Here is a 14,062-nt window from a genome sequence, read left to right as displayed (position 1 = left end):
CTTACAGGGCTACTTGCTGAAGTTTTGAAAAAAAATGACTATTGTCTACTGCAGATCTAGCAGTTCTCTGAATGCGGAGCTCCTAAGCAATTTTGCATTTTGTTTCTTTGCTTGTTTTCGAGTTTTTGTTTTCCATAGTCTATATTTTGTGCATAAGTTTTGCACATCTTGTTTCTTGTGTTGGCGACATTACACTTATTCTAGGTCTGTGGTATTCTTGGTTATTAAGGCACATATCTCAGGGTTTACGGAACAAAGGGTCAAGTCCTGTTTTGATGTATTAAATCTTCTTTAATCTCAGTGAGTTTCTCTGTCTAAGGTTGTGATTACAGGCTTTTATAGCTCGGCTTTTCATCAATTCTTCTTTTAGAGGGAACCCAAAGTTGTCCTTTGTTTGTGTATTGTGTCATAGGTTGAGTGTTGCCTCTCAGCATGTACAATGTAAAAGACCTTCAGTGATTCATGGGATTTTAGTTAAACCTAACAAACCCATAGATTTAAGACAATAACATTTCTGTACTTAAATTTTCTGTAATATCATTGTTGAAAAGATGGAAATTCCCATTCCACTGGTATGGTGTGTTTGCTCACTTATTGTTATAAATGTAGTGCAGGTTATATACAGCGGGTAAAATATGTATTGAACACGTCACCAGTTGCCTAAGTAAATATATTTATGAAGGTGCTATTGACATGAAATTATCACCAGATGTCTGTAACAACCCATCCAATCCACACAGGCAAAGAAATCAAACCATAGTTGTTCATGAATTTTGTGTAATAATGTCATATGACAATAGGAAAAAGTATTGAACAGATGAAGAAAAAGATGCAAAACGTCATGGAAAGTCAAGACAACAGCTGAAATCTATCAGTAATTAGAAAGCAATTCTGCCACTTAGTGAAAAATGTCATGTTGTTAAGCTGATGGCTTATAAAAAGGTGTCTCATTACCAAAGTGCCACACAAAAAAGCCTCTGACAATGGGTAAAACCAGTGAGCTGTCTCAATACCTTTGCAACCTTATTTTTGCAAGTCCTACTGATTGCATTGGTTACAGAAGAATTTGTACACTACTGAAAGTTCCAGTGGCCATAATCCAGAAGTGGAAAGAACATAATTTCATAAACCGGTCATGACCAGGTGGTACCCGCAAGATTTCAGACAGCGGAATGAAAAGATTAACTCTGTAATTACCATTATATACCATGTTTGGAGGCCAAAAGGCACTGCATATCACCCAAAAACACAATACCAACAGTGAAGTTGCAGGTGGAATAATCATGGTGAGGGGCTGTTTTTCAGAATATGGCACTGACAAACTTAATTTAATTGAAAGAAGGATGAATGGACAAATGTAACTAGACATTCTTGATAAAAATCTTCTGCCCTCTACCAGGAAGATGAAAATGAAGTGAGGGAGACATTTCAGGAAGACAATGATCACAAACACCTGACCTGAATCCAATAAAAAATTTATGGAAGGACATAAAACTCAGTTCATAGGAGCCCATAGGACTTTCAGGATACAAAGAGTGTTTTTTGTGTAATAATTGGCCAAAATCACACCTGAGCAATGCATGTGACTAGTTTCTCCTTACAGGAGGCGTCTTAAAGCGGTACTCACCAACGAAGACTTTTGTACAAAGTATTACATTTCAGTAAGCATGTTTAATACTTTTGTTTTCCCCTTGTCATTTCTCATTATTACACATAACTTAATTTATGGACATCTATGGTTTGATTTCTTTGCCTGTGTGGATTGGATGGGTTGTTGTGAGAGGAAGGTCAGAAGTGGGGTCTTGTGAAGTGAGAGGACGGCCGGAAGTGAGGTCTTGTGAAGTGAGACGAAGGCCGGAAGTGGGGTCTTGTGAAGTGAGAGGACAGCCGGAAGTGAGGTCTTGTGAAGTGAGAGGATGGCTGGAAAGTGAGGTCTTGTGAAGTGAGAGGATGGCCGGAAGTGAGGTCTTGTGAAGTGAGACGAAGGCCGGAAGTGGGGTCTTGTGAAGTGAGAGAGAGGCCGGAAGTGGGGTCTTGTGAAGTGAGAGGAAGGCCGGAAGTGGGGTCTTGTGAAGTGAGAGGAAGGCCGGAAGTGGGGTCTTGTGAAGTGAGAGGAAGGCCTGAAGTGAGGTCTTGTGAAGGGAGAGGATGGCCGGAAGTGGGGTCTTGTGAAGTGAGAGGACGGCCGGAACTGGGGTCTTGTGAAGGGAGCCAATTAGTGAGTGCTCGTTATTCGAGGGTGCAATCCACGCGTGTTTTGTGGCTGTCTGACAGCCGCAAAATATGCAGCCTTGGGAGCTCAGACCTGTCACTCAAGCACCCGTGATACTCGATACTCGCTGCTTACCTGAGCACCCTAGGAAAACTTGACTAAAGGTACCTTGACACTAAGCGACGCTGCAGCGATACAGACAACGATGCCGATCGCTGCAGCATCGCTGTTTAGTCGCTGTATGGTCGCTGGAGAGCTGTCACACAGACGGCTCTCCAGCGACCAACGATGCCGAAGTCCCCTGGTAACCAGGGTAAATATCGGGTTACTAAGCGCAGGGCCGTGCTTATTAACCCGATGTTTACCCTGGTTACCAGCGTAAACGTAAAAAAAACAAACAGTACATACTTACATTCCGGTGTCCGTCAGGTCCCTAGCCGTCTGCTTCCCGCACTGACTGTGAGTGCCAGCCGTAAGGCACAGCACAGTGGTGACGTCACCGCTGTGCTGTGCTTTTACTTTACGGCCGGCACTCACAGTCAGTGCGGGAAGCAGACGGCAAGGGACCTGACGGACACCGGAATGTAAGTATGTACTGTTTTTTTTTTATTTTTTTTTTTAACGTTTACGCTGGTAACCAGGGTAAACATCGGGTTACTAAGCGCGGCCCTGCGCTTAGTAACCCGATGTTTACCCTGGTTACCAGTGAAGACATCGCTGGATCGGTGTTACACACACCGATCCAGCGATGTCTACGGGAGATCCAGCGACGAAATAAAGTTCTGGCCTTTCTTCTCCGACCAACGATGGCACAGCAGGATCCTGATCGCTGCTGCGTGTCAAACACAACGATATCGCTAGCCAGGACGCTGCAACGTCACGGATCGCTAGCGATATCGTTGCAAAATCGTTTAGTGTGAACGTACCTTAATGAGCAATCAGCAACAAGTGACGAGGAGAATGTGTTGTGTTGTGTTTTTTTTTTTTAATGTTTAGATGTAACCCCTTTACTTGCTTTAGTATGACGGTTTGCATATATGCTTGTGTCATCTCACATCTACCGCACTATTTATTGCATGCCTTTAGGAACCGGATATCAGAGCTTTTACGTTTGATGTCAAAATAAAATTAGAATAAACATATTTTTTTTCTTTTTAGGTTCTAGTCATAACCTGTTTGGCATAAAATTAAACCTGATCCTAATAATATCTTATTTTATCATGTCCTCATCGGAGAGCTGTAGAGTGAAGATTTGCATAGTTGGCGAATAATTTCTGTAGAGTTTGAGTTGTGCGGCGTCAGCTGATGTGTGGTCATTTTTCATTCAGTCAGGACTCTAGTGAAAGCTGCGGGTCTGCAGTAACCATTGTGAACTTCATATTTGTGGTCCCGATAATGAGAAGGTTTGATGTTTCACCACAATATCTGGGGGAAAACCACCAGCTCTTCTCAGCCCGTGGACTCGATTCCCCTCCCCCATGCCCTACCACTGGCCTAATGTACGTGGCTTCTAAGAAAGAGGATGCTCCGGTATTGGAAGCACACAACAGGGTTGTTCTGAAAATTACAAAATTATTTTAGTCAAAGTGCGAGTTTGAGGAATGGAGTCAGATTAGATTGTCTTGTAAGATGAAGAGCATCAATTTTTGTATGTTTATTTTTTTTATATTTTTCTTGCAAACAGTCCAAATGTCCCATCTGCAGACCACGTGTTGACAATGAGCAGAATATTGGCAGTTTTGCAGACTCCACATTTAGATGAAATGATCTGACGTTTGGATTAGTTCCTGCAACTTTCTTCCACTCATGCAGTTCCTCACAAGTCTCATTTAAGCTAATTTAACCCATAATTTCCCTTGTTCATTAGGCAGTTTACTTTAGATCAAGATCTTTAGATGTTTTCGCAGCTTAGCACCAGTTCCTGTAAGACAAGCTGAGCACATTACTTGTCTGGTCTTGTTAAGGAAGATCTCGAGAGCAGGGAATGGAGCTGCAATGAATACGGGGGTGGGGGAGCAAATTATACGTTTGCTCCTCTGTCTGCTATAAAAGTTTAGGTTTTAAACATTTAGTTTTTGCAAATATTTGTGCTCTCCAAACGTTATATTTCACTGTGGGGCAGGGTGGGGGGATTTTAATAATATCTCCGCAAGTTTTTGCTGTGTAATGTAGAAGCAGAGAACCTAATTCCAGCAGTGTGTACAGTAACCTACTAGGCTGTGTTTTGATGTTTCATTACAATGAGTGTTTTAGCAGCAGGAGATTACTAGAGGACAACTATCCTGGTGTCTGCTAGTCCAACCACACCACCACAACTGATAAGCAGCTTTCTGTCAGTATACAGTGTAATACTATAAAGGAATCTGGGAGGATAAACTGCTCAATAGGGTTTTATCTGGGTTAAAAAAAAAAAAAAAATCAAAGGGCAGAGAAAATGCTCACCCGTTGGAGTTGTGAAAGCCACAACCCATGTTAGTTTGTGTAGGCTGCTGCAGATCCACAGTGTTATATCATGTAGAAGCTGGAGAAAAAGTGGAGGTGAATCTGCGCTGACGATGGTATCAAATGCAGAGAGAACGTAGAAATTCCTGTGTGGCTTTTACCCTTCGCCACGACAGCACCCCACATGAGAGAGAGGGATCTGCCCATAGGAACAGGAAACCTACAGAATAAAAGGAGGCGGTCCCCTCTCCTCAGTTTAGGTTTCCTGTTTCTATGGGAATCCGAAGTACCTGCAGCAAGAGGATTCCTGGGCCATGCACCTGCCTGCGTCGGTGTCCGTGGGAACGGCAGGGGCTGCGGTTCCAGAGGCAGCGGCGAGGGAGCCACTTTTTGCAGCCTCCCCCCTCGTCTGGTCAGCCACCATGGTCCGGGTCCGGTCACCGCTGGTCCGCCCGGCTCCATGAGGACGCGCGCACCAGCAGCCGCCGCATAGTGAGGAGGAGTGGCGTGTCTAACCCGGAAGTGACCGGAGCACTTCCGGGTTAGGTCCGGGGAGGCAGGAGATTCGGCGCCAGATTTAAAAATGCAGCGCTAGCATCGGCCGGTGTGTGTAAGTATGGCTTCACCGGCCGACGAAGCGCACTTGCCTGCGACAGACCGTTCTCCCAGCAAGGAGACAAGCGCCAGGAGCAGCACCAAGAGTGGGGATCGACCTCAGGAAAAACGATCTACCACCAAACAGAGAGATCTTTTATCAAAAAATCCGCCTCCAGAACCGGTACCTGTCAACTTCACTGGGTGAGTTTTTAAAATCCTCTTCCTATATGCTGATATATGTTCCTAATGTATCCCCTTCTTCTAGACTAAGAAACGGACACATAAATCCAAACACAAGGAATGTGCTTTACGTTCGCAACCCCTTCCGGATTCTTATACGAAAATGTTATGCTCAAAATGCATCATACTAACCTTACGGCAGGAAAATATAATGACTCCGTCTGACGTTAGAGCCATAATCCGTGAAGAAATGCAGGGTTTGGCGCATGCAAGTAGCACCAGTACCCGACAGCCAAGCAGGTCCCAATCTCGAGCAAGCTCAGAGTCAGAGGTGGTACATAGATCCTCAGATGAAAATGAATCTCAGCCGAGTTCATCCCAAAATGAAGGGGGACTTTGTCTACTTAATAGTAGTGTAGACAACTTAGTAAAAGCTGTTAGAAGCATGATGGGGTGCCCAGACGAGAAGGGGAGAAAGTCAGCTCAAGACATTGTTTGCGGGGTTAGGACAGAAAAAGCGTAGATCCTTCCCCGTCATACCCACTATTAAAGAACTAATTAAAAAGGAGTGGGATAAACAGAATACAAGAGGATTCTTACCATCATCCGCTAAGAGATGCTATCCCTTCAGTGATGAAGAGCTGAATTCTTGGTCAAAAGTACCAAAAGTTGATGCTGCAGTAGCCTCAACCTCCAAACAATCGGTCTTGCCCGTTGAAGACTCGGGGATTCTAACTGACCCGTTAGACCGAAAAGCAGAAGCCTTACTTAAAAGATCATGGGAGGCTAACACGGGGGCATTCAGGCCAGCTATTTCTGTTACCTGCACTGCAAGGTCGTTGCTAGTGTGGATGGAGCAACTGGAGGAGCAAATTAGAGGTGGAGCTTCGAGAGAGACAATCTTACCGAAAATCCCTCTAATAAAGGAGGCAGTAGCGTTCCTAGCAGATGCCTCTGTGGATTCGCTACGGCTAGCAGCCAGGTCAGCCGGCCTAGTGAATACAGCCCGGCGAGCACTCTGGTTAAAAAACTGGAAAGGGGACGCGCAGGCCAAAGCAAAACTTTGTGCGATCCCCTGCCAGGGTGAGTTCCTTTTTGGGAAAACACTGGATGAGCTGTTAAATAAAGCGGGAGAGCGGAAGAAGGGCTTCCCTAACCAATATCTTCCCTCTTACAGGAGAGCCTTCAGAAGACGCCCCTTTACCAGGAACAAACCGTCTGAGCAGAGGGAGCGCTGGGAGACAAAGGATCCAAAACAAAAAGGTGCTCTGTTTACCGGATCCTATAATTCAAAACGTAGCAAGTACCGCTAACTATGAAGTGGGCGGCAGATTAAAATATTTCTTTTCTAAATGGGAGCAAATAACATCTAGCCATTGGATTCTGGACATTATTAAATATGGATTAAAATTAGAGTTTGATAGAGTCCCTTAGGATTCTTTTATAGTAACATCTCCAAAAGGACGGGATCAACAAGAAGCTGTAGAAACAGAGATCCTATCTCTTCTATCTAAAAAAGTATTGATAGAGGTTCCCCGGGATCAAAAAGGAAAGGGGTTCTATTCCCCTTTGTTTTTGATCAAGAAACCAGATGGTTCATTTAGAACCATCATAAATCTCAGAAAATTAAATTCCTTTCTGCGTAACCATACTTTCAAGATGGAATCTATTAGTTCTGCCATCAAACTATTGTTCCCTAGGTGTGTCATGGCCGGGATAGACCTAAAAGATGCCTACTATCATCTTCCCATACATGCTGAACACCAGCAGTACCTAAGGGTAGCAGTCATCCTGGCAGGACAGGTTCGTCACTTTCAATATGTAGCAATGCCCTTTGGGCTTCCTATGGCTCCCCGCATCTTCACAAAGGTGATATTAGAAGTGATGGCTCATCTACGCCAACGGGACACCTTGATAATGCCCTACCTGGATGATTTTCTGGTGGTAGGAGATTCTATAACTCAATGTAAAATGCGATTGTCTAATACGATCTCATCCCTACAGGAGTTGGGTTGGATCGTCAACTTTGAAAAGTCCAGACTGAACCTAGAGACCTTTCAAATATTTCTAGGGATCCAGCTAGACTCCGTAAGTCAAAAAAGCTTCCTTCCACATTCAAAAAAGTAACTATACAGTCAAAGGTGTCAGAGGCAATAGAAAACCCCCACATGACACTAAGGAAGGCTATGTATTTACTAGGATCATTATCCTCATGTATTCCAGCTGTACCGTGGGCTCAATTTCATACCCGCCAGTTACAGTATGAAGTATTATCAGTCCAGGGAAGAAAACGACATCTGGAGAGTAAACTAACTCTTTCCAGGGATGTCATAAGATCCCTTTCCTGGTGGCTAGATATGGAACACCTTTCAGGGGGTGTACCTTGGATAATAGACCCTTCTAAAATAATTACTACCGACGCCAGCCCTACGGGGTGGGGTGCGCATATGGAGGATAATTTGGTCCAAGACACCTGGAATCGAGCAGAATTAGCATGTTCTTCCAATTGGAAAGAATTAAGAGCGGTAGAAAATGCCTTAAATCATTTTCTTCCACAGATTCAAGGAGCACATGTAAGAGTTTTCTCGGACAATTCCACCACAGTGGCATATGTAAACCGTCAAGGTGGTACACGGTCAGCAAGTCTGATGACCATAGCAGCAGAGATCTTCCGATTGGCAGAGACTCATCTCATCAACAGCCCTACACATCAGAGGGGTAGAAAATACCAAAGTAGACTACCTCAGTCGAAACATGCTATGCCAGGGAGAATGGACCCTAAACAGAAACGTATTCAGAGTAATAACAAGAGCATGGGGTATACCTCAAATAGATCTGTTTGCCACAAGAGGCAACAGACAAGTAAAAAGGTTCTCTTCCCTGAACTTCATGGATCATCCAGACATGTTGGACTCTCTCCACCATCCTTGGAAGTTCAAACTGGTATATGCCTTTCCTCCAATGTCTCTGATTCCACTAGTGATCAGGAAGATCAGGAGGGAACAAGCAAGGGTAATCCTCATTGCACCCTTTTGGCCAAAGAGACCATGGTTCTCTTGTCTCCAGAGCATGTGTCTATGCGACCCATGGATTCTTCCATCAGACAAGGAGCTGCTGTTCCAGGGGCCCTTCTTCCACCCGCAAGTGAAAGGGCTTCACTTGACGGCGTGGAATTTGAGCAGCAGTTATTAAGTTCAAGGGGGTTTTCAGAACAACTAGTAAACACCCTTTACTGAGTAGGAAAAGATCTACCACCCTAATATATAGTAGGGTATGGAATAAATTCTTAAACTTTTATACAATACCGTTCACTAAGCAAGTTCCGGTAATACCTATTCTAGAGTTCCTACAAAAAGGTAGAGAATTAGGATTATCGGTAAACACCTTAAGAGTTCAGGTCTCAGCATTAGGAGCCCTATATGGATGCAATATAGCAGCTAATAGGTGGGTCTCCAGATTTATAAAGTCTTGTGAACGAAGTAATCCGGTCCATATTCCCCGTCTACCTCTGTGGGATTTAAATTTAGTACTAGAATCCTTAACTGGCTCCCCATTTGAACCACTAGATTCCATACCTCTAAATGTTCTAACGTCTAAAGTAGCCCTATTGGTAGCCCTAACCTCAGCTAGGAGGGTTAGTGACATCCAGGCCCTATCAGTAGACCCACCTTTCTTGCTAGTATTTCAAGATCGGATAGTCTTAAAACCTGATCCCTCATACCTCCCTAAGGTGGCATCCACTTACCACAGATCTCAGGAAATCTTTTTCCCTTCCTTTTTTGATTCCCCTGTAGCCCCAGAACAACATAAGTTCCACACCTTAGATGCCAGAAGAGCCATCCTGACTTACATAGAGAGGTCTCAAACAGAGCCCTACTCTCCCTCCATGTCTATCTCCTTTCAGGGCCGCAAGAAAGGACATGGGGTTACAAGAGCTACCATATCTCGGTGGATCAGAGAAGCAGTCTGTTTGGCCTATATGTCAAAGGGCGAAATTCCTCCAGTGGGGATAAAGGCACATTCAACACGAGCCATGGCTTCCTCCTGGGCGGAACAGACGGATGTACCAATTCATTTAATATGTAAGGCCGCAACCTGGTCTACACCTTCTACAACCATTATAGACTTGATTTATCTACATCTTCTGATCTAACCTTTGGTAGAGCTGTTCTTAGTACAGTAATCCCACCCAGATAATGACCCTCTGAAAATCTCCCACGTGGGATGCTGTCGTGGCGAAGGGTAAAAAGCCGGATTACTTACCGGTAATGCTCTTTTAATGAGTCCACGACAGCACCCATTTACTACCCTCCCAAAATTATGCACAGCTCTTTCTTTTAAGTTCACAAATAATGGTTGTATAGAGTTTAAGAAATTGATATTGCTGAATAAGAATTAATACTAAAGCTTTTGCGGTTCCCTTTTTATACTCTGTAAACTAAACTGAGGAGGAGAGGGGACCGCCTCCTTTTATTCTGTAGGTTTGCTGTTCCTATGGGCTGAACCCTCTCTCTAGTGAGTGCTGTCGTGGACTCCTTAAAAGAGCATTACCGGTAAGTAATCCGGCTTTTTATTCAACGCATTTCATATCACATCTGCTTCTTCCTCAGGGCATAATACAAATATATATTTATCTTTGCCGTTTGTCCTGAGGAAAAAGCAGGTTTGCTTCAAAACACGTTGAATAATAACCACATTTGTATTTCTACAATATACAGTGTACAGAGAAAGCTGCCAATCAGTGGTGTGGATGGGTTCTACTGGGCTCAGCATTCCGAGCTCTGCTGCATCTGCTGCAGAAAAAGCTGTGATTCCGTCTCAACTGCTGCACCCACCAAACTAAGTGACACATGCCTGGAATCAGGGTCTTCGTCCATACATTATGCTGCTGTCAAATTACATAGCAAAACACTTTTGACAGACTCACTTTAATGTATTTTTTATTATTTTTTTCTTTAAACTTTGTATAATTTTATGTGATTTTTAGTTATAAAATGTATTTTTAGTTTATGCAACTAACTGGCCTTCAAGGAGAGCTCAATGCCATTTAAAGGGAACCTGTCACCCCCAAAAGGGAAGATGAGCTAAGCCCACCAGCATCCAGGGGCTTATCTACAGCATTCTGTAATGCTGTAGATAAGCCCCCGATGTATCCTGAAAGATGACAATAATCACAATAATGACCTATAAACAGGCTCCATCATAGCAGAAAAACATAGCTGAAAGTGAACTTGTCGCCTGATTCATGCTGCTCATACCACGGACAGCATCAGTTGGAGCCTGACGGCACAGATGCAGCCGGGGATGGTTTTTCTCAAAACATTCCTGCCCCAGCGACGATCCAGATGATTGGCATGTGTCTCGCTAAGGAAGAAACCTGTCAATCACCACTATGGGAACCTGGCCGGGGGCGGTGCTGGATTTGCTATTCTTCAACAAAGGTCCTTAGCTGGATTGTTAAACTTATATGTCCACTTCTGAGTGTTCACGTATCCGATCACCTCCAGCCTATTTGCATATAAGAAAACATCTATCATTCAAGCTAAACAAGAAGCCAGAGCCACTCATCAGACTTCTCCATGGCCAACTTGTTTTCCAGTTTGATGTTTTTTTGTTTTTTTTGTAACAGCATCTTATAGTAAACCATAGCTTTATCTAATGAGAGCTCTGTCTGTCTGTCTTTGTTTTATGGCTCGTACCGGGTGGAAATGCTGAAATGTTTCCTTTAGAATTCTGTTCAAATCTTGCTCTCGGTGCAATCTTGGGAGCCGGTGTGCAGTCAGTATTGATCCACATATGTTGAAAGGATCTTGACGCCTCATTATGTCACTTCCACATATACTTCAGTAACCTTTCTTTTTCTTTTGTCAGGACCATAATTATTGGATACAAGTTCATCGATTAGAGCATGGGGATGGTGGCATTCTGGATCTTGATGACATTCTTTGCGACGTTGCTGATGACAAAGACAGAGTAAGTGTGAAGCTAATCCTTGGAAATATTTTGGTCACGTTAATGTGTCTTGATAAGTCTGTGTCCAGCCTTGTGTGAATATTGTCCATCTGTTAATGAGGACCCTGTCACTTGCTCCAAAAAAATTGAGTTAAATACCTTGTAAATATCCCTGACATCCCTTTATTCTGCCACTTTTATCCATTTTGCTCCGTGTTGCTCCATGTGTTTCTTCTGGAGCGTAACATTTGAAATTTCAGCTTGGATTCTATCGGAGTGTTAATACAGAGTCTTCTCTGGGGCGTGCGCTTTCACTCCTCCCTCCCAGATTCTGCCAATCACAGCTAAGCAACGTCTGAAGCTTATAGGCTGCTACATCAGGTGCCGAGCTGTGATAGGCAGCATCTGAGAGGAAAGATTGAAAGCGTACACCCCTAGAGAAGACTCTGAAGTAACAGCCAGTTGGACTGAAGGCAGAGATTTCACATATTGTGCTCCTGAAGAAACAAATGTGAGTATCTCTGCAAGGCACACAGTAGTGAGGATCGACAACATCCAGGGAGCTCAATAATTTTTACAATTGTTTTGAACGAGTGACAGAAGGTTCTGTTTAATATTGGTTAAAATTGATTAGCACAGATTTATATATTGTATTTCTAAAGTTAAAAAAAAAAAAACCCTTTTCAACATTTTTTGCTTTTGTGTGTCAAACTTTGCTGTTAATCTGTTACTGGGGCAGGCTCTGAAATAAATCAGTCTACTTCCCCCTCTGGAAGCTGTAAAACCATTTATAACGTCTCATTGAATCACAAATGTAGTGTTTTGGGGTTTTTTTCTTACTGATCTATGTTGGGGCTTTAGCAAGTTTTTCAGTGGCTGAAATGTTTTAGTAATTTAAAAAGGGTTCAGTCGCATGCTACATGCCAGCCGCCCATTTTCTGAGTTCAGGATACCACCAGTGGCATTGTCTGATGTTCTCCCTTATGAACTCTGATTTATAAGCATTAAATTGTAGTGTTACGCGGCTGCTTAGGATACTCCGAAGCTGGCTCCATTTCTCCTGAAATGTAAGTTAATACCGATTACTCGGGAAACTTTATATATTCTATATGTCATGTTGTCGGCATGTCCCGGAGGATTTCAGGAATTCCCAAATGACAACTGTCATGCTCCTGAAACTAAACATACCAGGGTCCTACATTTACAGCAGGTGTGTGTGATTCGTGGAGGGGTCGTTAATGGGATCACTTGTAATACTGTCTGCCCCAATGCCTTCTTCAAAACCAGGTTCTTTAGAGGGAAGGTGTGATCAGAAACCGATCTATTGTGGAAATCCGGATTTATGGTGAAATGCATTTGTTGTATTTTTAGTCTTTTGTTTTATTTTCATACCTCCATGATTTCCAACGTTCTCATTGTTAATTTAGGAAGGGTTTAATCCCATCCCAACCAGAACCATCCATTTTTAATTTTTTTTTATTCTTGTGCTTTTTTTTCTTCTTTTTTTACACACTGTCCTTTTTGGCCGAGGTTGTTAATTTAACGGGATTGTTTCCGATAAATCCCTACAAGGGAAAAATCCATTCAATGCCCAGGAAGTCCAGTGCAGCTTGCATATATATATGATATCACTATCTAAAGAAAATTATAAATTTTCACACTGGCCATTAAAGGGGGGTGTCCAGTACTTTAGGTTAATGGCTTATTCTTAAAGATAGGCCATCAATATCAGATCAGTGGGGGTCCGATACCCAGCACTTCCGCCGATCAGCTGTTACTAGTGGCTGCTGGACGTGATCAGTTGAGCAGAACTACACAGCGCCATCGATTGTATAGTGGCCACAGTCAGGTACTGCACCTCTGCTACCTTATTCAGATGTATAGGTGTGGATCTGCAGTACCCTGCTGTGGCCACTAGGCAGCCGACAGAGCTGTGTAGTTCCGCTCCACAACTGATTGTGGCCAAATCCGGCACCAAGAGCAGATTATCACCCTGGCGTTGCTGGGTGCAGCGCCCCCACCAGTCTGATACTGCAATATAATGTTCCGGACATCCCCTTTAAGCCTATTACTAGTCTCACTCTTCCAGTGTGGTACAGATGATTTGGCAGAAGACCTTATATTCACAGGTGACAGATGACCACCTCTGTATACACACTAGAGAACACTCCTCCATTTACAAAAGGTGATGTTTCAGCTCAGCTCCTCTCCCTCTCTGCGTAGTGATCTCTGCGCAGGTAACAGAGCCTGCTTAGAAAAGTACATGTATGGAAGTCAGTGAATAAGAGCAAGTCTATGTATGTGTGGCTTGTAAAATTAGCAGGAAGTAGAAGTCTAGTATTGGGCCTAGTGGCCAGTGTGAAAGTTGTATTTTTGTACGTATGTACATACATATATATCTATTGCAATGTTCACATAATGGTATGAAAATTTTGCAAAATGAGAAAAAAAATAAGTTGCAAAAATATACTGTAATTAACATAAAAACCTGATTGAAACAATAGGTAATTTTCTGATGACACATTCCCTTGGAAAGCCAAGGCTACCTGAAGATGAAGGGCCATTGTTCTCCCTTCACTCAGCGTCCTGTGCACTTACTCACCCAGCTGATGAAACTTCCTGAAAGACGTGAAATAAGTGGAGGACAAAATTGCTCCTTTTATTGCTGAACCTTGCAAG

At 43.3% G+C, this 14,062-nt stretch overlaps 1 protein-coding gene across 25 annotated transcripts in view; it reads left to right on the top strand.

Moving 5' to 3' along the window:
- PARD3 (par-3 family cell polarity regulator) overlaps positions 1–14,062 on the top strand; it is a 637,712-nt gene that overhangs the window by 75,173 nt on the left and 548,477 nt on the right. For all 25 annotated transcript variants that reach the window (XM_077268525.1, XM_077268526.1, XM_077268518.1 and 22 more), the window contains exon 2: positions 11,303–11,404. In XM_077268525.1, coding sequence (XP_077124640.1) covers positions 11,303–11,404 — 102 coding nt within the window. The remainder of the gene's footprint in view (positions 1–11,302; positions 11,405–14,062) is intronic.

The sequence above is a fragment of the Ranitomeya variabilis genome, chromosome 6 (assembly GCF_051348905.1).
Source record: "Ranitomeya variabilis isolate aRanVar5 chromosome 6, aRanVar5.hap1, whole genome shotgun sequence".
Classification (NCBI taxonomy): domain Eukaryota; kingdom Metazoa; phylum Chordata; class Amphibia; order Anura; family Dendrobatidae; genus Ranitomeya; species Ranitomeya variabilis.
Note: the sequence above shows the minus strand (reverse complement) of the source record. Positions and strands in the feature narration are given on the sequence as shown.